This window comes from Balaenoptera acutorostrata, chromosome 1 (genome assembly GCF_949987535.1).
Source record: "Balaenoptera acutorostrata chromosome 1, mBalAcu1.1, whole genome shotgun sequence".
In the NCBI taxonomy this organism is placed as follows: Eukaryota; Metazoa; Chordata; class Mammalia; order Artiodactyla; family Balaenopteridae; genus Balaenoptera; species Balaenoptera acutorostrata.
Window position 1 is genome coordinate 135150790 of NC_080064.1, and position 25145 is coordinate 135175934.

The 25145-nt window shown below is 38.9% G+C and overlaps 1 protein-coding gene across 5 annotated transcripts in view; it reads left to right on the forward strand.

Moving 5' to 3' along the window:
* Positions 1–20060, forward strand: part of RABGAP1L (RAB GTPase activating protein 1 like) — a 706627-nt gene extending 686567 nt beyond the window's left edge. For all 5 annotated transcript variants that reach the window (XM_057545595.1, XM_057545598.1, XM_007165354.3 and 2 more), the window contains 5 exons: positions 6190–6294; positions 8568–8651; positions 11634–11705; positions 13623–13820; positions 14832–20060. In XM_057545595.1, coding sequence (XP_057401578.1) covers positions 6190–6294; positions 8568–8651; positions 11634–11705; positions 13623–13820; positions 14832–14984 — 612 coding nt within the window. In that variant the 3' untranslated portion in view covers positions 14985–20060. The remainder of the gene's footprint in view (positions 1–6189; positions 6295–8567; positions 8652–11633; positions 11706–13622; positions 13821–14831) is intronic.
* The last annotated feature ends 5085 nt before the right edge of the window (positions 20061–25145 follow it).

Sequence of the window (25145 nt, forward strand, 5' to 3'; positions counted from 1 at the left end):
TCAATAAACATTAGCTTTTGCTAGGAAGCCCTTAAATTCTTTAACTTCCTTGTCCTTTCCAACAGTACTCACAGCTTTAGGACTTCCTGTTTTTCCATTGGTAGTGTTTTTGGAAATAATTGGCAATATAGAAGGAATCTTGCACAGATTTAAAGTCATCACTCTATTTTCTGACTTTTAAAAAGACAATATTCCCAATGGTGCAGGGTCAGAAAAGTTGAGACTTAGCTGGTTGAATCTGTAAAAAAGAGGCATTACCTGTGCTCTGACTATGCATTGACAAAATTAAAAATACAAATCCGTTAATAATATAGATATGATTAGATGTTTAAAGTCGCAGGAATTTTTTTACTGTTTAAAAATGGTCCCTGCCACAACTCCTTTTCCCAGATAAACAGCTAATTTTGCAGCTCAGAAGTTTTAGCCACAGTAAGATGGGAGATAAAACCACTGTTAAGGAAAATTGTGCTCAAGGGGGAGAGGAGAAAGCCGAAGGCGTCAACACTAAATGGAGTTTGAAAATAAAACAAAAACTGTGCTGCTTGGGACACAGGATGTAGAAGGTAGAAGCAGCAGCCCCATGGTGGAAGGCAGGGGGATGGCCCTTTTAACTGCAAACCCCATTTAGCCAGCCTCTCTGCAGGTTGTTAGAGATGGTATGAAAAACGCGTGACTAAGAGAGTCAGAACCAAGGAAGGTAGAGGGGTCCCCATTCAACAGGGCCACACCCAGCCTGACCTTGGCTGTTGCACTTTTGTAGCAATAAGACCACAGGGTGACTCAGTACTCTAATGAAATTTTTGCTTCCATATTAGCTTTCCAAATGGCCTTGACTGACACTTGATTCTGCCATTTTGAATATTTTATCCATTAATAGTTTTCTTAAGATGGCTAGCTAAATGAAAAAGTTTTGCAGTAAATCTATTGTAATCATTCCATGATGTATATAATTCAGATCATTTTGTTGTGCACCTTAAATGTACACAGTACTGTATGTCAATTATATCTGAATAAAACTAGAAGGAACAAAATTTTAAGCAGTTAGACTCAGTAGGGATGCAGTGAAATAAGTTAGAGTTGTAAATTGAAAGTTATGTGGGAAATGTATTTGGTACATTAAAATGTATATTTGGTATATTTAAAAGGTTGAACAATAATGAAATTAAATACTTACTGAGCTCCTACTATGCACCGAGCACTTTATTCAGCAATGTATAAGCATTATCTTGTTTAATTTTCCTAATGACCCCATTAAGCAAGTATTTTATCTTCCATTTTATAAATGAGGAAACTGACGTATATACTCTGACTTGGAAAGCTATCCTAAAAAAAGTAGAGATTTGCTCAAAAATATAGGTACAAGGTTGTTTACTGCAGCATTACTTATAAGAATAAAAAATTGAAATAATGTATATGTCCAATAGAAGGAGAGAATGAAGGTATATCTGTAAAATATCTTTTTGGAATCGTTTTTAAAAACAATGGGAAGGTAATGATATAAAAATTTTTTTTAAAAAAAGTAAATTTATCTATATATAATGTTTGCATCTAAATTGCAAGGAATATATGCTGGCAAAGGGCCATCCTGTAGGAAAAGAAAGGAGGCTGGAATATACATCGACAGGAAAAAAAGCCTACAAGGAAATACATCAAAATGTTACTACTAGATGTCTCTGGGTGATAACAGTAAATCTAATTTTTATATTCATCTTTATACTTTTTTTCAATTATATATCTTTAATACGAAGACCTTAAATTACTTAACCACCCTTGGTTAAGTAATAATGTGCCTTATGACTCTTTAATGATCAGAAAAAATATTTTATTTAAAAAAATTGTTTCACCACCCAAAAAACCCATTTTGTAGATTAGTCCGGAACAATTGCTAGGGTCCTTCTGAAATTATTGAATACCTAGGTACCTCATGGAGCTACTAGATCAATCCCTGAAGAAAACATCCCTTCATTTATTCCTTCTTTTTATTTCCTCCCTTCATACCTCTCTTTCTCTTTTTAAAAAAGTAGTTAAGACCTGGCCCCTCTGCCTTTTGAAGCTTATTTTCTAGATGAAAGAATAAAAATTGCCATTTCATTGAATTGCTAACTCAAAAATTGCCATCTCCTCCTAACATCTAATTTTGTAGTTTCTGCCTGAGCAGGGTTTATTTGCACATCAAAAAGCTGTCCCTGCAGTTTAGGTGTCCTGCCCATCCAGTCTTTGAGGAGAGGGAGGATATTAGCGTGAGGCTTTGCCTGCCTTCACCCAGTTTGCCCAGTACTTTTCCATTCCCAGTTTTTCAAAATCAGATCTTTTAATTAAAATAGCAAAACATTGGCATACATTAAACAAATATGAAAGCAGATTGTATTTGAGACAATATGTAAAGCAAACAAACCTAATTAGGTAATTAGGTAAGTTATTTCATACCCATGTCATTTTAGCGCTGGCTTCAGGCTTCCTGGCCCGCAGCAGCTCTTCATTTTTCTCTCTGACAGAGCCTTCTCTTTTGACAACTTGCCCTCCCTGAGACTCCTTAAATAAGGACTTCTCAGTGATTAGAAATGAAAAAAGATACAACATCTCCATTTCAGTTTCTGTTGCTATCTGCTTTCAGGCCCTTCCTGTTCTTTCTGTTCCCAAGGAACAAAAACAAGAGACACAACCAGTGCTTTCCCACTGCAGCCTGGGCCCAGGTCCCTTCTGACCAGAGAGAGTTTGTGTCAAACCAGAAGCTGCATATCACAAGGGGCACATTCTTTTGTTCTGTTTTAAATTGAACAACTGCCTTGGCTAGTTCTTTGAGAAATTATTTCTGAAAGAGCCTCATCCCTAACGTGAGAGCTGAGCCTTCTGAGCAGGTTATCAGTTGGTTCGTGATTTAATCACACGTTGCAGTGTTTGTTTCTCTCATATATACATGTCATAGAAGTTAGAGAGCAATTAGAAGTTTTCATATCAATAAGGCATTAAAAGATGTTGGTAGGCGATTGGAAGACAGTAATGACAATGGTCCACTCAGTCTTATCAAATTATGGTGAAGGTTTTATCATTTGGGCTCAAAGATAGAATTAGAGTATCTATCTGTTTAGTATTCTGTTCCTGGAGATTCCTTTAACATTAAAGATGGTTTCTACTTAAGTGAGGTATAGAGGTTGGCTATATAGAGACCCAGAAGACCATTTTTAAAAGGAGAACCTTTTAAAAGGAGAATTCAGATCTGGTTCTATTTTGATGAGCAGAGTCAGTCCTACTTTACTGTTTAGCATGAAGGGGAAACTCTGGATACAGCTTCCTGTGGGACCCACAGCAATTTGTGCAAATGTCAGATCTGATAACAACAGAAATAGAGGGAGGTCACCTGACCTTGGCATAGTAAAAAACGTGCCGCAGAAAATGTGTACATAAAACTAATAGGCCTGGGACTTCTCTGGTGGTCCAGTGGTAGAGAATCCGCCTTACAATGCAGGGGATGTGGGTTCGATCCCTGGTCAGGGAACTAAGATCCCACATGCCACAGGGCAACTAAGCTTGAACGCCACAACTGCTGAGCTCACGCGCCTCAACTAGAGCCCACGTGCCACAAACTACAGAGCCCACACGCCCTGGGGCCTGCGTGCCACAACTAGAGAAAACACACACACCACAACTAGAGAGAAGCCCGTGTGCCGCAATGAAAAAATGCTGCATGCCTCAACGAAGATCCCGCGTGCCGCAACTAAGACCCGACGCAGCCAAAAATAAATAATAAATAAATCTTTAAAAAACAAACAAAGTCCCTCTCGTCATACATATTTAAATGTTTATTAAAAATTTCCTCAGGGAAGTGAGTTTTTTCCCTTTTTTTTTTTTGGCCGCACTGCACGGCATGCAAGATCTTTTAGTTCCCCAACCAGGGACCGAACCCGCTCCCTCTGCGGTGGAAGTGAGGAGTCTTAACCACTGGACCGCCAGGGAAGTCCCGTCCCTTTTCTTATAGATATTTCCAAAATCTTACAACATCTAGATATGCTGCAGAATTTTAGAAGCTTGTTGCTGAATGTCAGGACAGCATTGACTATTCAGAAGTTGGCAAAAGGCTTACTTTTGAGTTTGAGTGAATCTCCCTTCAAGAAACCAAACTTAGAAAACATTTGTTTCAGTGTGTCATGATATATACTATAAAAAGGGCTATTTTCTTCACAAAATGGAGATTGCTGAGGGTACGGTAAGAGGTGGTTAAAGTGCAGTCTTTATTAGCAGGGCTGTTGCTCAGATATTCTGGGGTAGAATATCTGAGTGGACTGCCATTCTAGGGAGACAGATTTGGTAAGATTTTTAAGAATGCTGAAGCCATCAGGACAGCATTTTTTTTTCACTAGAAAAATTGGATTTTTTTATTTAAAAATATTTTCAAAGGCTAATGCCATAGTGGAACAACCAAAGGATAGTTGAACCAAATTCTCAGGGCATTAGAGGAGCACCTGCCAATGCAAGCTCATGATTCGCCACCGGGAGACCTTCTGTTGGAGACCTTGGGAAGGATCTCCTGCTTTGTAGGTAGCTTGTGATCTGCCTTGCAGCTCTAGAATTCGCAGTTTTGAGTTTCCATGGTCTACATCTGATATCTTACGATTTATTAAAACTTAACTTGCAACATACATGTTGCATTTTTTGAGACCCACCTCTACTTTTAGGATGCGTTTTTGCTGTGTAGATTTCCCCCCCTAAAATCTAATGTATCAGAACAAATTTCAAAGTCTTTAAAAGGGACTTTTTCACTTTAACTACCCGACAGTTCCAAATTATCTGAAAACAGCTATAAGCCCTAGGCTGTGGGACATCAGGAACTGGAAGGCAGAGCCGAGGAGCTGGATGGAATGTAGTTTCTCTGCCAGGACCCAGCAGACTGTGCTGGCCTGGCCATCTGGACACGTGGGAGATACGGTGAAACACAGACAGAAGGCCACCTGGCCAGTTTTCACAAAGACTTGGACAGCGTTTTGCTGCTGTCAGCCCGGGATGGCTTCTTCAAAGAGCTGCCTCTCTTCTGTGACTGTGGTTTTCTCTGCTGAACTCATCCTGCGGCCCCCTCCACCCAGTCTGCTTCCCCAGGGCCTCAGAGGGCCACGTCCATTCACTCACTTGTGGAGCACCTGCTCTGTCCCAGTCCTGGGCTCAGGGCTGGGGGTGTAGTGACGAGCAAAAGAGAGAGGTTTCCTGCCTCCCACAGCTGCAGACAGCTGGGCGAGGCACACATACCACACACGCAGTTTGTCACTGTAGGTCGTGCTGTGTGCTGTCAAGGGAGATGCGAGCTTAGGTGGGGTGGGGAACCGATGCGGAAGGGGTGAGTGGGACAGGGCTCAGACCACGCTGCACTGCAGGAGTGAACCTGAAGGCGAGACCTAAAGGGCGAGGTAAGTGTCCTGACGTGTAAAGCAGACACGCGTTAACTAAGTTAAATATACAAACACACAGTGCTTTCACGGTGAATTTTGGTTCTGTATCCAAATTATGAGCAGCGTACTCTCTCCAAGCTTTTCTTGGCTATTCGAGAAATATGGTCTTTTCTGCCTGGATTCCTGGTCCTTACTTCAGTTTTCCTCAGGGCTGTCTCTATCACGGGGTTTTGGTCTTAATTTCTCCTTACTGTACTCGTTGCTGTTGTGAGTAGCCTGGTGGGCCAGGTTAACCTCGGCTGGTCTTGGAATGTTCTCACCTAACTGTGGTCCACGGATCAGCCCGTCTGCTCATCCTCTCTGGATCCGCCCCACGCACCACCAGGTGGAAGCTTCCAAGTGAGGCTCCACCCCTTCATCCAGTCTTACCACGCAGTCTCCGAGTGAGTGCCGTAGTGACAGCTGAAAATGTGGAAGAGGCGTTTAGAAAGAGCATGGGCTTCAGTGCCATTCAAATCTGAACTCAGATCGTGGCTCTGATCTTAGATGTGTGTCCCAGTCAGGTTTATTTGATCTCTCCAAACCTCACTGTCATTATCTGGAAAATAAATTTTGTTGTGAGGACTAGAGATAATGTGTGCTAAGTGCGTGGGACCTGGCTGGCATTCAGTGAAAGCAGCCACCCCCTGGGTGAGCCAGAGGGACTAGAAAGGCTTCTGGTAATGTTGGAACAATAATAACTGGAGGTCGGAGAAAGTGTACACGTGCTTTCTTCACCTTCTTTATGACTGTGATGGACTCTGATTTGCAGGCAGAAGACAAGGCAGACGTGCTGAATAAGGAGCTCCTCTTGACCAAACAGAGGCTGGTAGAGACTGAAGAAGAGAAGAGGAAACAAGAGGAGGAGACAGCTCAGGTAACGGGCGTAGGCGGGCTTGTCCTTACGCAGGTGTATTGGTACGCAGAGTTGGTTAATACTATAAACAAGAAGTAACATGAAATTTGTTCAGATCAAGGGCGATGCTGAAGCAGTACATGTGAGTAGAACTGAGGCAGCATTTCTACCCTTGAACAGCTTTTAGGAATTTGCCTTGACTGAGACGTCTAGCGAGAGTGGTACGCTTTCTCCAAGTTTAGGAACTTGGAATTATGATCCAAGAGCTTTGAGGCATCTGCAGATTTCGTGTTGTAGCTCCAAGACGTTTGACTTCTCTGAAGCAGTTTATGAGGATTGCTAAGCTGGAAGCCTCCAGAGATCTCTGCTGGGAGTCACCTCCGTCAGTCACGCTTCACTTTCCCGATTCATGCCTTAGAAGAAAGAGCACCCACGTTTCTGTTCCTGGCAGAGCTCTCAAATCTTCTTCCCTGAGAGAACAGAAAGAAACCGTTTGGGAGCCAGCCCTGAAGTTAGCTCCCCACAGTCTTCCTGTGAGTTGTGAGGCTGAGCAGCTGGGAGACACACCACTGCCAAGGACCCAGAGGTGACAGGAGGGACCTCTCCACCCTAGGAGTCAAAGCTTCCGGCTTCCCTGAGGAAGAGCAGGCTGCTTCACCAATGGTCTCCATCTCCGTCCGTCCCAGCCAGACGTGATTAGCTCACTTATTTTAATGAGTTCAGTTCGGAGACATCAATAATACTAAATATAAAACAGCACACAAAGCATTTCAAAGACCTACATCCAAGCAACCAGAAGAAGTTCCAGTAAAATTACTAATGAAGGGATGTGTCATTTAGCACCTTCCAGGATTGATAAAAACTTTCCATGATTTTTTTTTTTTTAAATGATGAAATGAGTCTTGGCAATTACTGTGGACCAAGATTTTTTTTTTTTTTTTCTTTAACATACTCAAAAATATTCGGGGGCCGATTATCCAGTTTGATCTAGCCCTTTGGATGGGTTTTGCTGTTTTCTTTACTTCCTATTTTTTGGTGGCCCATTTCAGTACTTCAGGTAAAGAATGAAGCTGTTAGCAAATGAATTTAATCCATGCCCCTCTCCTGTGTGTGTGTGTGTGTGTGTGTTTATATATGTGTGTATATCCTGTTTTAATTGTTGTGGTTCCCTTGTGAGATAGGGATTATTCTCATTTGTCAGATGAGTAAACTACAGCTTAGAGAAATTAAATGAACTTACTCAAAGCATCTCAGCTATCTCAGTTGACCCTGAGTCAGTGCGGCCTTATTGCAGAAGGGACGAAGGGTATGGCTGAAGTCCTTGAATTATGTAACAGAGAACAGAGACCAATATAAACAACTAAGTTTGAATCAGTATAACCTACAAATGCTCTTAGAATTTTAGAATGTAACAAATTTGAAGAAATTCCGAAATCTTGTAATGATAAGACCAGTTATAAATTGCAGTAACTTGTGAATTTGCAAGTACCGAGTATACTCCATTCATAATTTGGGATACTGCAAAGCAGAATTCATCAATTTTTTCTGATGGTGTACTTAAAGATTAACCAGAGTTGTTTTTTGTTTGGTCAGTTTGGGAGAATTGAATTCTTTCCTTTTTAGCTGGTGGCACCTGAGCTTTTTCATTGCCTTAACCTTCTTCTATACCTAGAATTCTAGAGCTGCCAGGCTACAGAAATAACTGTGGTTTTAGGTTTAGCATTCATAATTTAGTATTTCTGCTACTGTAACAAGTACTGCCTTATGTCACTTTAACTTCTTCTAAAGTCAGTGTTTCTTCAGTCCCCATCTCCCATGTCTGTCTCCAGTCCCAAAAGCCTCTTGTTCCTACCTCCTGAGGGGTAACAGCAGTGTCGATATGGGACGAAAGAGGAAGCCCTAAAATGTTTTTTCAGTAATTTACTGCAGAGCATCAAGAGTACATGCAGTGCTGCCTTGATGTTTTGTTTTAGACTCTCATAAGGATAAAGATAGCTTCTGAATGGACACTTATTTAACAATATATTTATAAAGTAGTGAAAAGCATAAGCAGTTTTATACTAGGATTGCTCATATTCTTATACATTGCAGGAAAAAAGTAAGATCTCTGTATCTCTGGAGATGATTAGGTTTTTCAAATGACCAACATGCAACTGCAGTAGGAAAAATGTGTGTACTTAACAGTTGTTTACATTGTTGTTGACTATGAATCAGGCAGACTTGAATGTGGATGTTCATGGACATTTATTAAGATTTTGACTGAGTCTTGATGTTTCTCATTCTTACTCTTTTAGCTGAAAGAAGTCTTCAGGAAACAGCTAGAGAAGGCAGAATATGAAATAAAGAAGACTACGGCTATCATTGCCGAGTATAAACAGGTAATGTGCCATTGTGGGCTTCGTCACCGTAAAAGTGATTGTTTTGCTCTTTTCTTTGGGGAAAGTTTGTTTGTTTTTGGAGTTTCCAGAACAGTAACTGCACTGCATTGATTATATTTGTTGGCTCATTTTCTCCTCTGAAACAGACAGTGGTTGGACCTGCTTGCTGATAACATGAGAAGTTTAATTGGGCAAAACAATCTGTTGGTTGTTTTCAATGTTTGATAGATTTAGAGGAACAAGTAATCTTATTACCATTGGGATCCTGTCTCTGCCTTACTCAGAAGCTAATTTCCAATAGATCACACTAGTAACATTTGCCTCTTGGCCGAGCACTAAAGTTTAGACGCTGTATTAAATGGCAACAGCTAGGAGACCCGTGAGTCCTTTGCTGTCCCAGCAGAGAACAGGGGAGCTCTTTTCCCCACATGGCCAGTGCTAGCAACTAACCTCCTCTTGTTAACCTTAAAAAGATCTTTTAATGGTGGGGCGGTGCTCTTCTCCTTGAGGACATTTCTAGTCCCATCGCGGGGTTGGGGGAGGAGGTGGCAGCGTGTCTCAGAAAGCCTTCATTCCAGCTCCAGTAGTATCTCCCGGTCCCTGCTGGTTATGCTGGGACATGGCAAGGACTCCTCTTGCTGCCAAAGTACTCTGACTGGACTGTTCAAGTCCCAGTTTTCCAGAATTGTTAAGGTACCGTATGCCACCGACTTATCCAGAAATTTCCCTGGGGTCTCCTGCCTCACATAGGAGTTTGAAGTCTAAGGCTTACTTTTTTAAAAAGTGTTTTTTTTGCTTATAAATGAAATTTACATTCCTTGGGGAAGTGCAGAAAAGCACAAGGAAAACAAACCTCCCTTAATCTTGCCAACTAGAAAGAATCACTAAATACACTGAGTATGCTTTGTTGCTATATAAATAAAAATGTAAGTTATATTGTTCATGCATTTGGGGGGAAACTAGTTCAGTTGTATATTATGAACACCTTTCCATAAGGATTCCGCCCCTTCATGGAAGATTGCTTAGAAATAAGGCTTCAGAGCTATCTTCTTCTCTTTTATAATCTATTTAAATCTATATATATGTATCTACATACAGATATAGAAAATCAATATATGTTTATTTAATGCCTGCTACATGTGAGGCTTGTTACTTTGGAGGAATAAAAGATAAATTCATTCAGTTTCTCTTCTCTGGAAGCTGATCTTGTAATACGGAGGTAAAACCTGTCCATAATTAAGAGGAGAGGGAATTTCTTACATGTGGGAAATGAGGAATCCCTTCCTAGAAAAGGAAGTGATTTGAGTTGTGCTTCAAAGGCTAGGTGAGGTTTGGGTATCTGGAGATGGAGAAGGAGAGGATGGAAATGGTGGAAAGGTGGAAACAGCATGTGCAAAGGCATGGGAGGTAGATTAGTGACAAAGAGTCTTGTTTAGCAAGAGTTTCAAGTACAGACGAGAGAAGCAAAGATGAGTTGGGGCCTAGTTCAAGGAAGGTCTTCAGGGATAGGCTGAGGAGTTCGGATTTTATTCTGTCTACAGGAGGACAGTGGCATGACCAGGGACATATAATTGGCACTACTCTGTCCAGGGAGAAATGTGGAACCAAGTGGAGAGATGCAGGGGCAAAGAAAGACACAGAGCAGTAAGAGGCCAACAGCAGAGTCCAGGGGAGAAAAAAGTAGGGCCCTGAACTACAATAAGTAGTAATGAAAACGGAGAAGCAGGAAACACAAGAGTCATTTTTTTGCTAGATAAGGGAAAATACTGGAAGAGATCCTGAGATTTTGAATTTAGGTAATTAGGAGACGGGCTGGTTAGACATTAAGCAATATAAGGAATGTTAAAGACCGTGTGCTATGGAACTTGCCATCGCTGCAAATGTATTTTTTTCATCACATTAGGCCATGAGTGGCCGCCATATGCAGCACTCTTCAAACAGCAATCCTTGGGACTATTCTTGAATATTATCTGGCAAGCACTTGATGTAAAAGGCAACAGACCCATCTCTTTGAACATATAACGTAATCTAAATGCATTCTGTAGTTGGAATTGGCTATTACTGGCTATATTTCAGAATGTTTGGGCTTATTTAAAAGGGTTTATTTGTTTGCCAGAATTGCTTGAGAAATCTCTTCTATTTAACATCAGCCCTACAGTCCTATTTATTGTTTCCAGGCTTGGATCTGGACAAATTGGAGACTGAACTCAACAAGTAGTCCCAGGTCTCTAGAACTATTTTTGAGTAGACTGGGTTTTTTTTTAATGTCCGTTTTGATAATAGAGGTGGACCTTTTATGCTTTTAGTCCAAATTGCACTTGAAAATTTGACATCCCCTAACTTTTTTATTCCATTTTTTTCCAAAATAAAAAATTCTTATTTCACTCAAGTTTAGCAAGACTTGAACTTCCGTTTTTTTTTTTGTTTTTTTTTTTAATACAATTTTAGGGGGCTTTGAAAGCACTTATTTCTGTCTGTTCCTGGTACTTGTTAGCACCTTATTTCAGAATCAATAATAATGAGATGTTATTTAATGGTGCACTATATTAAACCCTTTACATACATTTTCTTTCCCACTGATTATCATAGCACAGCACTTTTCAGTCATGAAGAGATTCAGAATTCTTTTCATCAGATTCCTAGGATAGTACCTTGCCCAAAGTAGATACTCAGCAAAGATTCTATAGATTGATTCCAAAGTGAGGACAGGAATTCACTGGGACCAGTCACGGAAGCTAGTGACAGAAAGAAAGCAAATCTACCCCAAGTGTTTCTTCTACTGATCAAGATAGAGAGGTGTGCTTTGCACACAACACTCTCAGGCTTTCTGCTGCTTGTTTTATGGGAATGACTTGCATTTGCAGTGCTACTCATTTGCAAAGTTTCTTCTAGCATCAGAGATGTGAGTGAATAAACAGCTGTGTGCACATGCTACAAGAGACATTCTACTTTCTAGTAAAGTAGCTCTTTTCTTTCTCGTAGATCTGTTCCCAGCTGAGTACCAGACTGGAGAAACAGCAAGCAGCCAGCAAGGAGGAGCTGGAAGTGGTAAAGGTGAGGAAGAATGAAACAGTTCTGTGATACAATTTCTTCCAAATTCATGTAGTCTTGAGTGAGTACCTGATAGGAGGATCCCAATATACGGTGATGCACCACAGGCAGGACAGCCTGTAGACACGGCTCCACCCCACCTTTGTTTTAAAGGAGTTAGGAATTAATGGTGAATAGGGTCCCTCTTCTGACCGGGGTGTGGGCCAGATGAAAGGTTATGTTCCCAGAAATCTTTTGGGCTGTCAGAGACAGGTAACAGGAAAGGAGGTAGGATTTCAGCATTGTCACAAGAGGCCCCTGAGCTGTCTTGGTTGTTGGAAACCTGGAAACCCGAACCCTCAGCAGCCCGCATCCCAGCTGTGCCTGAATTGATGTGACTTCATTGTGCAACCCAGTAGGATCATCCCATTAATCTCTTAAACAGTGGACACCATGGGCAGCATAGAACTCAGCTGGCGGAAACACATTGGGTAACTGATTTTTCCACCAAAAGTAGAGATTTGTTTTTTAAAGAAAACGTGTAGCATTTATTTCTATGCTGCCCCCTGGTGGTAAAACTCCTTACGTTGATTACCTACTTGAAAAAAGTGATTGTTTTTTGTATAGAAACAGCAGTAAACCAAATGGGTTGGTATTCCTAAGAAGCAGTGTTGGTACAGCCAGCTCTTGGGGCCAGTGTTACAGAAACCTGATATAATTCTATTTGAATATATTCAGCTTTATACTAGTAAATAAATGCATTCTAGGCACTTTCGTATATCACTTAACAACTTGACAAGTTATTTAACCTCTCTCAGATTTATTTTGTGTTCTGTAAAATAGAGATAATATTACCTACCTCATAAGGTCATTTTGAAGATTAAATAAGATCCTGTTAATAAAGTGCTTAGTCTAGTACCTGGCACACAATAAATGCTCAGTAGATACATATTTTAAAAGTTGTAACGTGAAAATCTGAGACATGAGAACTAAAAATAGGAACTTTGTTCTGAGAAGGTGACTTTTTAGGATTCAGGCCTGGGAGACATGCTTGGACATATCAAGAGGAAGAATTTTATGACCAGCTGAATATGGAGTGAAGGAGAAGCTAATGGAAAGATGACACCAAATTCTTTAGGCCTAAATGGTGGGGTAATGCACAGTGACACAGAAGTGTGGGCAGAGTTGCTTTGTGTGTGTGTGAAGAGAGGGGTATAGTTACAGTTATGGACATGCTGAGCTTGTAACAGTAGGACATCAAAATAGATCAAGATTCTGTAGTATCTCTTATCTCTAAACTTTTTGAAGATATTTTAAGAAAACAGTAGCACTGTTGTCTTGAAAAGAGTTGCCATTGTTCAGTGCTCTGTGCTTGATTGGCAATCCAGGCATCTGGCAGAGTTGCTTTTATCACCTTGAACAATAATGATCATCTTCACTTAAAGTTGAACAAAAGGACGTGTACTTCACTTGTTACAGGGGTAGACTTAGGTTAGTCATAATGACCTTCCTCAGTCTACCACAGGGAAGTTACTTAAACTCTTAAATTTCTTCATTTATAAAATGGGGGTGATAATACCTAATCATAACTAAATGAGGTAATGCATATAGCATATATGCCATGGGGCTTGGCATCTAGTAAGGATAATGGTAGTACAAAGTTTCTAGAAAAGATTTCAAAGAAATGCTATAATACTTTCTATCCCCAGAGTCTCTCTAGAGATACTGTAAGAAAAAGTAGCACCTGTCTTGGATAGTTGGGTTTTGTGCCGACTATAACCATTTTGGTCACAGCACAAGAAAAATATCTACTTTTATAAATGGGCCTGTATTTGATGACCACAAGCAGTGTCTAAAGAAAAATCATATTGCATTGTTTCAGGACATGATTTATGCTATGAAATGCAGTTTGATGTTGGTTATCTCTTTTGGATATTTCAGGGTAAAATGATGGCATGTAAACACTGCAGTGACATTTTCAGCAAGGAGGGTGCTTTGAAAGTAGCAGCCATAAGCAGAGAGGACCAGGGAATTGAATCAGATGATGAGAAGGACTCTCTTAAGAAGCAACTGAGGGAGATGGAGCTGGAATTGGCACAAACCAAACTGCAGCTGGTGGAGGCCAAGTGTAAAATCCAGGTTGGTGATTTGATAAAAGATCAATTTAAAAAAATAAACAGTTAGTGGTCTAGGATAGTCTAGTACTGTAGAGTCAGCCTATTGAGCTCAAAATCGTACAGTGTTACCATATAAGATGAATACATTTTCTGCCCACAAATGAGTTGCATTTTACATCATTTTTAAGCACTGATATAACCACATAGTTTTAAATAAATTTTTAATAACTAAAATTATATATATCTTGTGAGAACTTAAGCATATGCCTTTTTATTTTCCCTGATATTTTTTGGCCATGGTCCTTTCCCATTGAACTTGGTCACTTAGCTGATCCTGAAAGGTGAAAGGCCAAACCCCTCCTGTTATCCTTCCCCTGACAGTTAAACATTGGCTGACAGCCATTCTTTTCTTTGGAGCTTCTTTTCATCTTTACCTGATTTTGCCAAATCCCTTTCCCCATAATCTCTTTCCATATTGGAGGATATCAGAATTAGAAAAGCAGTCCTGGCTTCTGATGGACTGTTCCCGCTTCCTTCTTACCGGTGACCCTCACCCTTGCCGTGTCCTGCCACGGCACCTGCTGCACCACACTAACGATCCTGAACTCTTTCTGCTTCGGACCTTGTACGTCCTCAGGGGCACAGGCCATGCGTTTGGAACTAGAATTTATTCATGCTTACACTATCAGTAAAAATTCATTCCATCTGTATGTTTACCTTTACCTGTGGTTTTAAACATCTTCTCTTAGGCTGCAGCATAAACCTAGATTTGGACCTAAGTTGCAGAGGGAAAAAAGGGTAAAATGAGCTTTCATTTCACTGATCAGAGAAAGCACAGATTCTGGTTTTTAATGGTAACTCTTTCAGCTCTAATTTTTTTTCTTGCATTCAGAAGCCAACTAAATCTCACCTGGGTTTTGTAGGAGGAAAAATGCGGCTATGTAGACCTGCGGATTCCAAAAAGCTATACTCTAATTTTTTTGGCAGAGAGAAGATATTTATATAACTCAGATGATTTTCTTTCTTGAATTAGGAACTTGAACATCAGAGGGGAGCCCTTATGAATGAAATCCAAGCTGCAAAAAACTCTTGGTTTAGCAAAACCCTTAACTCTATCAAAACGGCCACGGGAACGCAGCCACTGCAGCCGCCACAGGCCACCCAGCCCCCCAAGGAGAGCACATAGGTCCGGCCTCACCCAAGTACAAGAGCACAACGATCAAAGCAACGGAAACCCAGGATGATTCCTGGTGTCCCTTTAAAAGGAAGGAAAGGAGGCCAGAAAGCAAGCCAGGATCTTTCAGTAGCTCTTACTCTTTCTTGTATGACACTTTTAAAAAAGGGATGTTATTTAAACTAACCTGATTTATGTTGAATACCTGTTTTTGTGCTTCCTCATGGAAGACTGTGTTCCGATCCATCGTAGTATTACACATTATTTTACATGCCTGATGTTTGGTTGGAAATAAGTAATTCAGAACTAAATGCTTTTTATTTAGAACTAATTATTCATATTATTTTTATCTTACATAAAAATGGAGATGTCTTTTATTCCAAGGTTGAAGTGATAGGCAGGTATTTGTCACAGCAAAAAAAAAAAAAAAAAAAAAAAAAAGATTGCAACCTAAACCTCTTAACTTTTCAGGATTTATTCAGATAAAGCACATTGCGGGGCCAGTCATGACCACTGTCAGGTTTCCTCCTGAAAGTGATGCCCAGGATAGCGATAATCCTATCCAAAGGAAAGAACAGACCTGGGATTGAACAGTTCCCAAAGACAATTAGTTTATTTTTATTTTCTGTTGGGTACATCTGGAAATGAAGTGCCAAGAACCATGGAATAAGATAGGCTATTGAAAACACACACTAGATAAAAAGAACTGAGATTTTGATAAATGCAGGATAAAATAAATCATTTTGGTCCTGGTCCTCTAACAGGTCCTTTTAAGAACTTCACATGGGAATTGCGAGTTCCTAAGTAAGAACACAGTTGTGACTTCTGGCAAATGTAACGTCAGAGTGGATATTATGAGTTGCATCTTTAGGAAACCTTCACTAGAGAAGCCTAGAAAGGCCCAGGAACAGCTCTTGTGCTTAGAATGGAATGAAGAACCAGGGACAGAGTATTCATTTAATGTTGACATATACTTTCTAAGGAAACACTAATATACTGTAACTTTGTTAAAGTTACGAAATGGGAAATAGAAGTCAGCTTCATATCATCTTAGTTTAATATTAGGCAACTTTTTCTGATTTCTGTAGCTTCCTAAAAATGTGCCCTTGGTACCCCTAGATGAAGAGATGCAAATGCATTTGTAACATTTTTGATTGCATATAAAACCTTTATAGAAATGCTTATCTCATGGAAAGGTAAAGCTATTGTTTAAAAGTTGATGGAAATATTTTTTTCAACTATATTTAACATGTCTTTATAAATAGTCCTTGCAGGAAATCCTTTGGTAAGGGAAAAACTAATTTTCCCATTTTTAAAGCTATTTTGGAGGGCTTTGGTCCTTTACAGCAACCAAACTACTGTCAGCTATGTATAGTAACATTTATTGATACTCATGCTTGGCTTCACTGTTGAACATATTCTTTGCAAAGTATCTCAAACTCTGTAGTGCCAGAGTGACTCTCATCTGTGCCATATGTTGCAGTTAAAAGTAACACACTCTTGGAAGTAAAAAATCATCTAAGAGCCATCTCAACTCCAGGAGCATGTACTACAAGTTGCTCATGATGGATCCTTTCCTCTAAAATAATCATTAAACTCTAAAAAGTGAAATCCCCTTCATCGGTAAGTGTTCGTTTCATCTACAGCCCATAAAACTGATGTGGTTGGTTGTTACCCTTCTTTACACTCATCAAATAATACTTTTCTTACAGAATTCTTTTTTTTTTTTTTTTGTCCTGTGACATCTCTCATCATAGTTTTCATTTCCTTTCACCCAAAAGGAAAATAGCATTCTGAGTATCTGTGTTGACTTTAACATTCCCAACGTGGTGGTTTAGAAAAATTAATATTTTTTCCTTTTTATTTTTTTGCAAAATATAATGGCTAGAAAATTGCATCTTGGTACTTGTTTCTGTAAATCATTTAATATAATTTGTTAGCTTTACTGGTACTTTATGCTTTGATCCCAAGAAGCCTTGTACAAGTTGCCTTATCAGATGGCTAGCTAAATTAAAGATGTTCTTTTGTGTTTTGTGAACCTCATAATTCTACTGTACAGAGCTCTTTTTACATTTCACAGAATGCCTAAATTGCATAATTTTCCTTAAATGGTAGTTGAGAGAGAAATAGCTCTAGGTCCAGTTCTTATCTGTAGACCTGGCTCAATTTCATAGCCCGTTACATTTTTTTCTTTAAACAAAATAACTAGGTACATATATTCCAAACATTTAATAAATCTGTCTTTTTCATTTTCTTTTAACTCTTTTAAAAGATTATAATGGCCATCCATAGATTTTTTTTTTCCTTCTCCAGTTCCATATCATACTTGGGTATGTGTATTGGTACCATAGTCTAAACTGTCCCTCACTGCAATGTCTTTGGGTAAGTAGCAATAGCAAATGCAGAAGGAAAGAAAATTCAAAAGTTGGTGTATGATATTATTCATACAATATTATAATAGCACTATCCCAGACCCCATGCCCTCTACCATGTGTTGTTTGAAAACTCATGCATTCCATCATTAAATAACTGCTAGTTTTAATTTCTCTTCTTTTGAATTATATTTGAGAATTGCTACTCTTCTCTTGATTTCTTTTAGAAAGAGATTGACCAGCTCAAATATCCAGGAAATTTTCAGATATTCTAGAGTGTTTTTCATCTTTTCCTAACATACATAATATAAAGCATTCCTCCAAAAATCCAACATTTGCAACATTCTGAGAAGTGACGATTTCTCCTTTCATTAAATTCTGCAGAATAAATTAAGAGAATGAAATTCAATTGGATAATTCAGTCATTAGCTTTTATATCTTGAGAATCTTAACACATTTCCTTAAAGCTGAAAGAAACCAAGCTGAATTTTGCAGTGCATATGTTTGCTAGCTTCCCACATCCTGAGCCATGGCACAATTTGGTTATATTTAGTTACATACAATTTAATGCAAATAAATTCTCAGTGACCTAATGGTCTGTATATGAGTGCCTATCAGAAACATTAGTAGGAATGTCACATAGGCTTATGACCCTATCTTTCCATGAAACCAATGATTCTCTTCCTCTCTCCCAACTATTAAGTTAGTAATTTGTTCTTCATTGGCTTTCTTAAATTTCCATAATAAAGTAGAAAAGTAATGTTTGTACTGATGTTGGGGTATTTAATAGTATTTATCTTGTTTCATTGTTTTCAAAAATTTCATTCTCTTATACTATGTATTAATATTCATTTTTCTCAAACCCTTACTCCATTTTCTTAAAATACTTTCTAGTTAATAACTCGTAGCTTCATTTCCTACCTAAAGTAAGAAAAACAAGAGAATACACAGTTTAGGGCACAAGAGATGAGAGTTGGATCCTTAAAGGAATTGATTAGTTACTGAGGATGAGAATCACATATGTAACTAATGTAAGGGATTGAGTTTTCTTTTTCTTGAGCTGAAATCAGTCTGTCTACTCATTATTCTGCTAAGGTGGTTGTCTGATTTCAAGACCCTTTTAGAGAAAAAGAAGCTTTCAAAAAATTAGATACCCTGTTTGTTTTATCTTTCTGGAAAAGAACACTTTAAATTACTTAGTAAGATTATTCTGTTGTATAAGTTACTCTTAAAAAAAAACCACTCTAAAGTAGCTCCGATTCTCTTGCTTCAGTTACAGGTAAATGAGAGCATGGACAAACTCTGTTGTTTGATTGGAATGCTGTGAGATTCGTGTGTGTGTGTGTGATCGGTAGAATTTTATATGGAGTATCCCTGCCTCTTTGGTATACCCAGGTACCACGCAACTGAATATGTACATGGCGATCAGATACAGAAGGCCAGGCACAGCTCAGTGGCCTGTGTTTCCTACTACCAGATATATAAAACTCTTTCTGTCTAGTTGCCATGCTGATTGTCACATTGAACTGGAACTGCTCCAAAACATCCTTCCTCTCTCATAGTGGCTTCCATATAATACAGGCAAAGCCCTTAGGGATTTCCTTATCTTTCAAGAGCTACCAAAATGAATACTTCAGTGCAGGCTGCACCTCAATAGGAGATGATGATCTTGAGTTGTAAGGAGAAAAGTGGATGTTTATGAGTAGCTTAGTGACTACAGTCAACTGTCAGAAGTCTCCTTCTTAGCTTCCATCTAAAAGACTACACGTCAAGCTTATCTCCAAATGTATTTGCTACCTGCTATAAAAACATGTTCATCAACACGTCCTACTCTCACCACCTCCACCCCTGGTTTATCATTAGTGGTATTCTGAAAACGTTAAGAAAAAAGAATCATTGAGTAGCAGATGAATATTTTGAGTTACTTTCCTTTTCCACTGGCAGTAAGTTAACATGTAAAATCTTTTCTGTTAAAATGTAACTTTTAATAACTATATATTATATATGGAATAAAATATAGGAAACTGAATGATAAGGACATAAACACATCAAGACTCTGGTGTCATGAAAGCACAAGAATAAAGCCTGGAAATGGCCCCAGAATCCAAGATCCCAATAGCCTTTACATCAGTTTCTCTATTTTTGGTATTTTGCATAATGTATGAATCCTTAGTTCAAATAAGGAAGAAAGTTTCTCAGTCAGCCCCACGTCATTTCTTTCAACTCCTACCTTTCCCTTGCTGAGGAGGTAGTAGAAATTCTGTGCCATCTATTTTTATGAATTCTATGATTTTGCCCATGGCTTCTCCAGTGAAAACAGGTTCCAGAATAAAGGAGTTGATTAGCTCAAACAGTGCTAATTGACTACAAAAGAAATTAGTGAGCAGCCTCTCTCGTCTATCAACACTGACCAATTAGATGTTTCCATAATTCCATGTATTATGTATAGTACACTCTATAAATGTAAATGTAATGCTTGTTAAAAAAAAGTGCAATTTATTGTACATTGTCCCAACAAATGTTTACTTTTATAATTGTTATGAACTTGAATTGGATTAGTATCTTGTTTTCATGTGTGAATGAAGCCTTGTGAAATAAACAAATGCAACCGAGAAGGTAGCAAGATGACTGTTTTTGTGAGCCAGTGATGTTTTCAATGCTCTGTGTTGCTCCTTTGGCCCCATTAAGCAGTAATAAACATTTGTTCTGAAATCCATATGGCTTTTTAATTTTTTTCTAGTTGATTTTATTCTGAATCATCTGAACCCAATGTTTGTGAAAAACTTATCTGACACTAGACTCTAGTCAATTTAGCAAGAAGAAATATACAGGAGTTTGCTCCAGGTTATACCCTGCAAAATGATATCCTGTACAGCAGGTACAGTCAAGTGCCCTGTATTCCTCTCTATAGTGATTCCTTGGTTGCAAGTAACAAACTCTCTTAAGCTAGCTTAATAATAATAAGGCAATTAATTAAAAGGAAAAAAGTATATTTAGCTCATAGCTACCAAAGGCCAAACCATTGGGCCTGAAGAGGCACGGGGACAAGGGGGGAATGCCATCAGGAACCTAAGCAATTGTTCTTATAATCGCTCTTCTGCTTGTCTTGCCAGGTGATGCTTGCTGCTGCTTCTGTCTCTGAAAAGAGGCATCCCCTGCTTCTAAGTGCACAGCTTCCAAGTTTACATGTCCTCTCTTCAAGTGACCAGCAGAGATGGGCTGGCATCTCAGTGTCCCAGTTTCAAAATCTTGCAAAGATCTGATTGGCTAATCCTGGATTGGGTGGCCGCTGCTCATCTTTCAGAGTACAGCACAGTGGGTGACATCAGATAATTCAAACAGAACTCCAGAGGCTCTCTTGAAGTGAAGGCAGGGTGCAGAGAATCCCGATTTGCATTTTGTTCTAATTTGCATTTTGTTTTGGGTGTCCGTGGAACCGAATGAATGCCAGATTAGTCAGCTCCTCTTAGAATTCAGCATATATTAAAAAATAGTAATCAGAGAGTGTAAAATTAGTTTGCGGTCCAAACCTAGCCACAGACATCTTTTGTTTGGCCTATGCAGTATTTTAAAAAATGAGAAGTTTTACATAAAAAGTAAAACAGTCAAATTATTCAGAAAATACCTACTGAACTTGGCAGTGAGGAGGTCATGAGTGGTCTTGACATGAACAGTAAGTGGAACTCACTGTTCATTATTGATTAAAGGCCCTACACTTAGTGAAGTTACCTGTTAACCTGTAGATTTTTGTCCAGTAGGGATGCAAATCCCTATTTTCTTTCCAGTGGAATAGATGACTCGAAAGGTTATGTATAGTTTTCTACCCTGTAGGACATTAACTAGTTTGTGTCTAACTTTGCAACCTTACACTAATATTCCATTGTTAAATTGCCTAAAGTACCCACCTGTGCAAATGTACTTTTTGATAGTTTTAAGAACTTGTTGCTACCCTCATGGTTTATGCAATGAATTGCATAAAATATTTGTTAATATTCGTTTTATATTTGCATGAGAATCTTGATTTCACCTTTTTGAAATTATACTTTAACAAAACGTTTCAGTACTGTCAAAGGGACACTCAGAGCAAAATCTTTTGAAAGCTTACTTGCAAAGAAAGTTTGCAAGGAAGTTCAGGCTTTAGAAGAACAAGCTCGCCAAACAGAAATCACAACTATTTATAGGGAAAAACTACACAGTTTCCAAGTATAGAGTCTATAATTAGTTTATTCATGGTGGGAAAACAGCAATTCTCACACTACTATCCATATTTTTAGACATCAGCATTGCAAAAGTCAGAGATAAAGTGTTTGTTTGATTTTAGGGAGTCCAATTTTACAGGAAAGGCTCAGGTTCAGAATTTCATTTATTTGGGGGACTAGAACTAGACACAATGACCCTGATGTGTGTATGTCTTGTTGATGATGTTTTGTTTTTGATTTATCTCAGGATGCAAAGTTCTTAATTTTTTTTCTTGACTTTGGGATCTGATGTACCCAATTACTCCTAATGGTAGCAGGGCAAGGAGTCAGTTTGCTTCTACATGATAGATGTAAGGACAATTATAGGATACAGCTGGAGAGAAGCAGCATTGAATTTGTTGACCCTTAAGAATGGGAATTATGAGGTGTTTTAAATGCTGTCACAAAAGGAAGATAGAAAAAGGTTTGTGATGATCTGGAGGAAAACCATTCCAGACAGAAAGGAAGCACAGGGTACAGGCCTGGAGGTGAGAACAAACTCAGTGGATTCAAGGAGTAACAAAAATGCCACTGTTTAAACCTGGGAGAGGGGAAACTGGTGAGAGATGAGTTCCGTGAGATAAAGGAACTCATAAAGGTGAGATATAAGATCATGCAAAACATTCCAGGTTATGTAAGGAGTTTGGACTTTATTCTAAGCCTAACAGGAAGTTATTGGAGGTTTTTAAGCAAAGGGATATAATCATTTGAAAAGATTACTGTGCCTACCCCGTGGAAAACTAATCGTAAAGGCACAGTGGGGAAGCAGAGAAACCAGCTAAGAGGCTAAAACTCCAGACAAAATAATGATGTCTTGGTCTCGGGTGGTAGCAGTGGAGATTGTGACAAGTGGTTTTATTTATGTATTTTTTTAAATTTAATCATTTAATGAGGTAATTAAAATTTTGAGTCTGATATCTTTTTAATGTTTTCAGTGTTTTTAAACTTAATTTCACTTTTATACTCACTAGAAATTAAAAAAGAATTTGTCCAGAGTAGCAACCACCTTTCTTAATAGTATGATGTAGAAAGGGAGAAATTTATCTTTTTTTAATTTTTTAATTGGAATGTAGTTGCTTTACAATGTTGTGTTAGTTTCTACTGTACAGCAAAGTGAATCAACTATACGTATACATATATGCCTTCTTTTTTGGATTTCCTTCCCATTTAGGTCACCGCAAAGCACTTAGTAGAGTTCCCTGTGCTCTACAGTAGGTTCTCATTAGTTATCTACTTTATACATAGTATCAATAGTGTATATATGTCAATCCCCATCTCCCAGTTCATCCCACCCCCCCTGCCCCGTTGGTATCTATACGTTTGTTCTCTATATGTGTCTCTATTTCTGCTTTGCAAATAAGATTATCTATACCATTTTTCCACATATGTGCGTTAGTATACGATACTTGTTTTTCTGACTTACTTCACTCCAAATGACAGTCTCTAAGTCCATCCACATCTCTACAAATTCCCCAATTTCATTCCTTTTAATGGCTGAGTAATATTCCACTGTATATATGTACCACATCTTCTTTATCCATTCCTCTGTTGATGGGCATAGAGGTTGCTTTCATGTCCTGGCTATTGTAAATAGTGCTGCAGTGAACATTGGGGTGCATGTGTGTTTTTGAATTATGGTTTTCTCAGGGTATATGCCCAGTAGTGGGATTGCTGGGTCATATGGTAGTTCTATTTTTAGTTCTTTAAGGAACCTCCATATTGTTCTCCATAGTGGTTGTATCAATTTACATTCCCACCAACAGTACAAGAGGGTTCCCTTTTCTCCACACCCTCTCCAGCATTTATTGTTTGTAATTTTTTTTAAACATCTTTTTTTTTAAAATTTATTTTGTTTATTTATTTTTGGCTGCGTTGGGTCTTCATTGCTGCGCGTGGGCTTTCTCTAGTTGCGGTGAGCAGGGGCTACTCTTCATTGCAGTGTGCAGGCTTCTCATTGTGGTGGCTTCTCTTGTTGCGGAGCACAGGCTCTAGGCTCGTGGGCTTCAGTAGTTGTGGCACGTGAGCTTCAGTAGTTGTGGCTCACAGGCTCTAGAGCGCACAGGCTTAGTTGCTCCGTGGCATGTGGGATCTTCCCGGACCAGGGCTCAAACCTGTGTCCCCTGCATTGGCAGGCGGATTCTTAACCACTGTATCACCAGGGAAGTCCCATTTGTAGATTTTTTGATGATGGCCATTCTGACTGGTGTGAGGTGATACCTCATTGTAGTTTTGATTTGCATTTCTCTAATAATTAGTGATGTTGAGCATCTGTGTTTTTTGGCCATCTGTATGTCTTCTTTGGAGAAATGTCTATTTAGGTCTTCCACCCATTTTTTGATTGGGTTGTTTGTTTTTTGATATTGAGCTGCATGAGCTGTTTGTATATTTTGGAGATTAATCCTTTGTCAGTTGCTTTGTTTGCAAATGTTTTCTCCCATTCTGAGGATTGTCTTTTTGTCTTGTTTATGGTTTCCTTTGCTGTGCAAAAGCTTTTAATTGGGTCCCATTTGTTTATTTTTGTTTTTATTTCCATTACTCTCTGAGGTGGATCAAAAAAATCTTGCTGCGATTTATGTCAAAGAATGTCCTGCCTATGTTTTCCTCTAAGAGTTTTATAGTGTCTGGCCTTAAATTTAGGACTTTAATCCATTTTGAGTTTATTTTTGTGTATGGTGTTAAGGAGTGTTCTAACTTCATTTTTTTACATGTAGCTGTCCAGTTTTCCCAGCACCACTTATTGAAGAGGCTGTCTTTTCTCTGTTGTATATTCTTGCCTCCTTTGTCACAGATTAGGTGAGAGAAGTGATTTTATTCTCATTATATTTTGAAGATAAAACCAGCAAGACTTGCCAGAGAATAGGATGTAGGACCTGAAATTGAAGGCTCAAGTATGACTTGAGAGCTCAAGTATGCTTGGCCTGAGCAATTAAGAAAATGAGGTGACCATTCACAGAGCTGGAGAATAACTGGAAGAACTGATTTGGTGTGCGAGGATGAGAAATCAGGAGGTTTTTTTTGGTTGTTTTGTTTTTCAGACAAGCTGAATTTGATGTGCTTATCAGACATTGAAGCAAAGGCAGAGTCTGGAGCTCAGAGATATGGTAGAACTGAAGGTATAGATTTGGGAGTCACTGGTAACAGGTGGTACTTAAAACCTGTGGCTTTAGGATATCTGGCGGAGAAGTTGCCCAAGGTGCATAATCAAGCAAATTTAAAAATCACTGCATTAGGTCAAGCTCTCACGCAGTGGACTGGGATATTTGTTCCTATTTAATTAAGTACCTAAATAATTCCAGGCTTCCAGTTAGACACTCTTTTTTTAAGTGGCGTATTTTATTTTATTATTATTATTTTGGCTGTGCTGTGCTGCTTGTGGGATCTTAGTTCCCCGACCAGCGATTGAACCCTGGCCTCGGCAGTGAAAGTGCCGGGAGTCCTAACTACTGGACCACCAGGGAACTCTCTAGACACTTTTTTAAAAACTTGAGGTATAACTAAACAAAATGCACAGATCTTAGGAGTTCATTCTATGAATTCTTTTTTTTTAAATTTACAGACAGCAT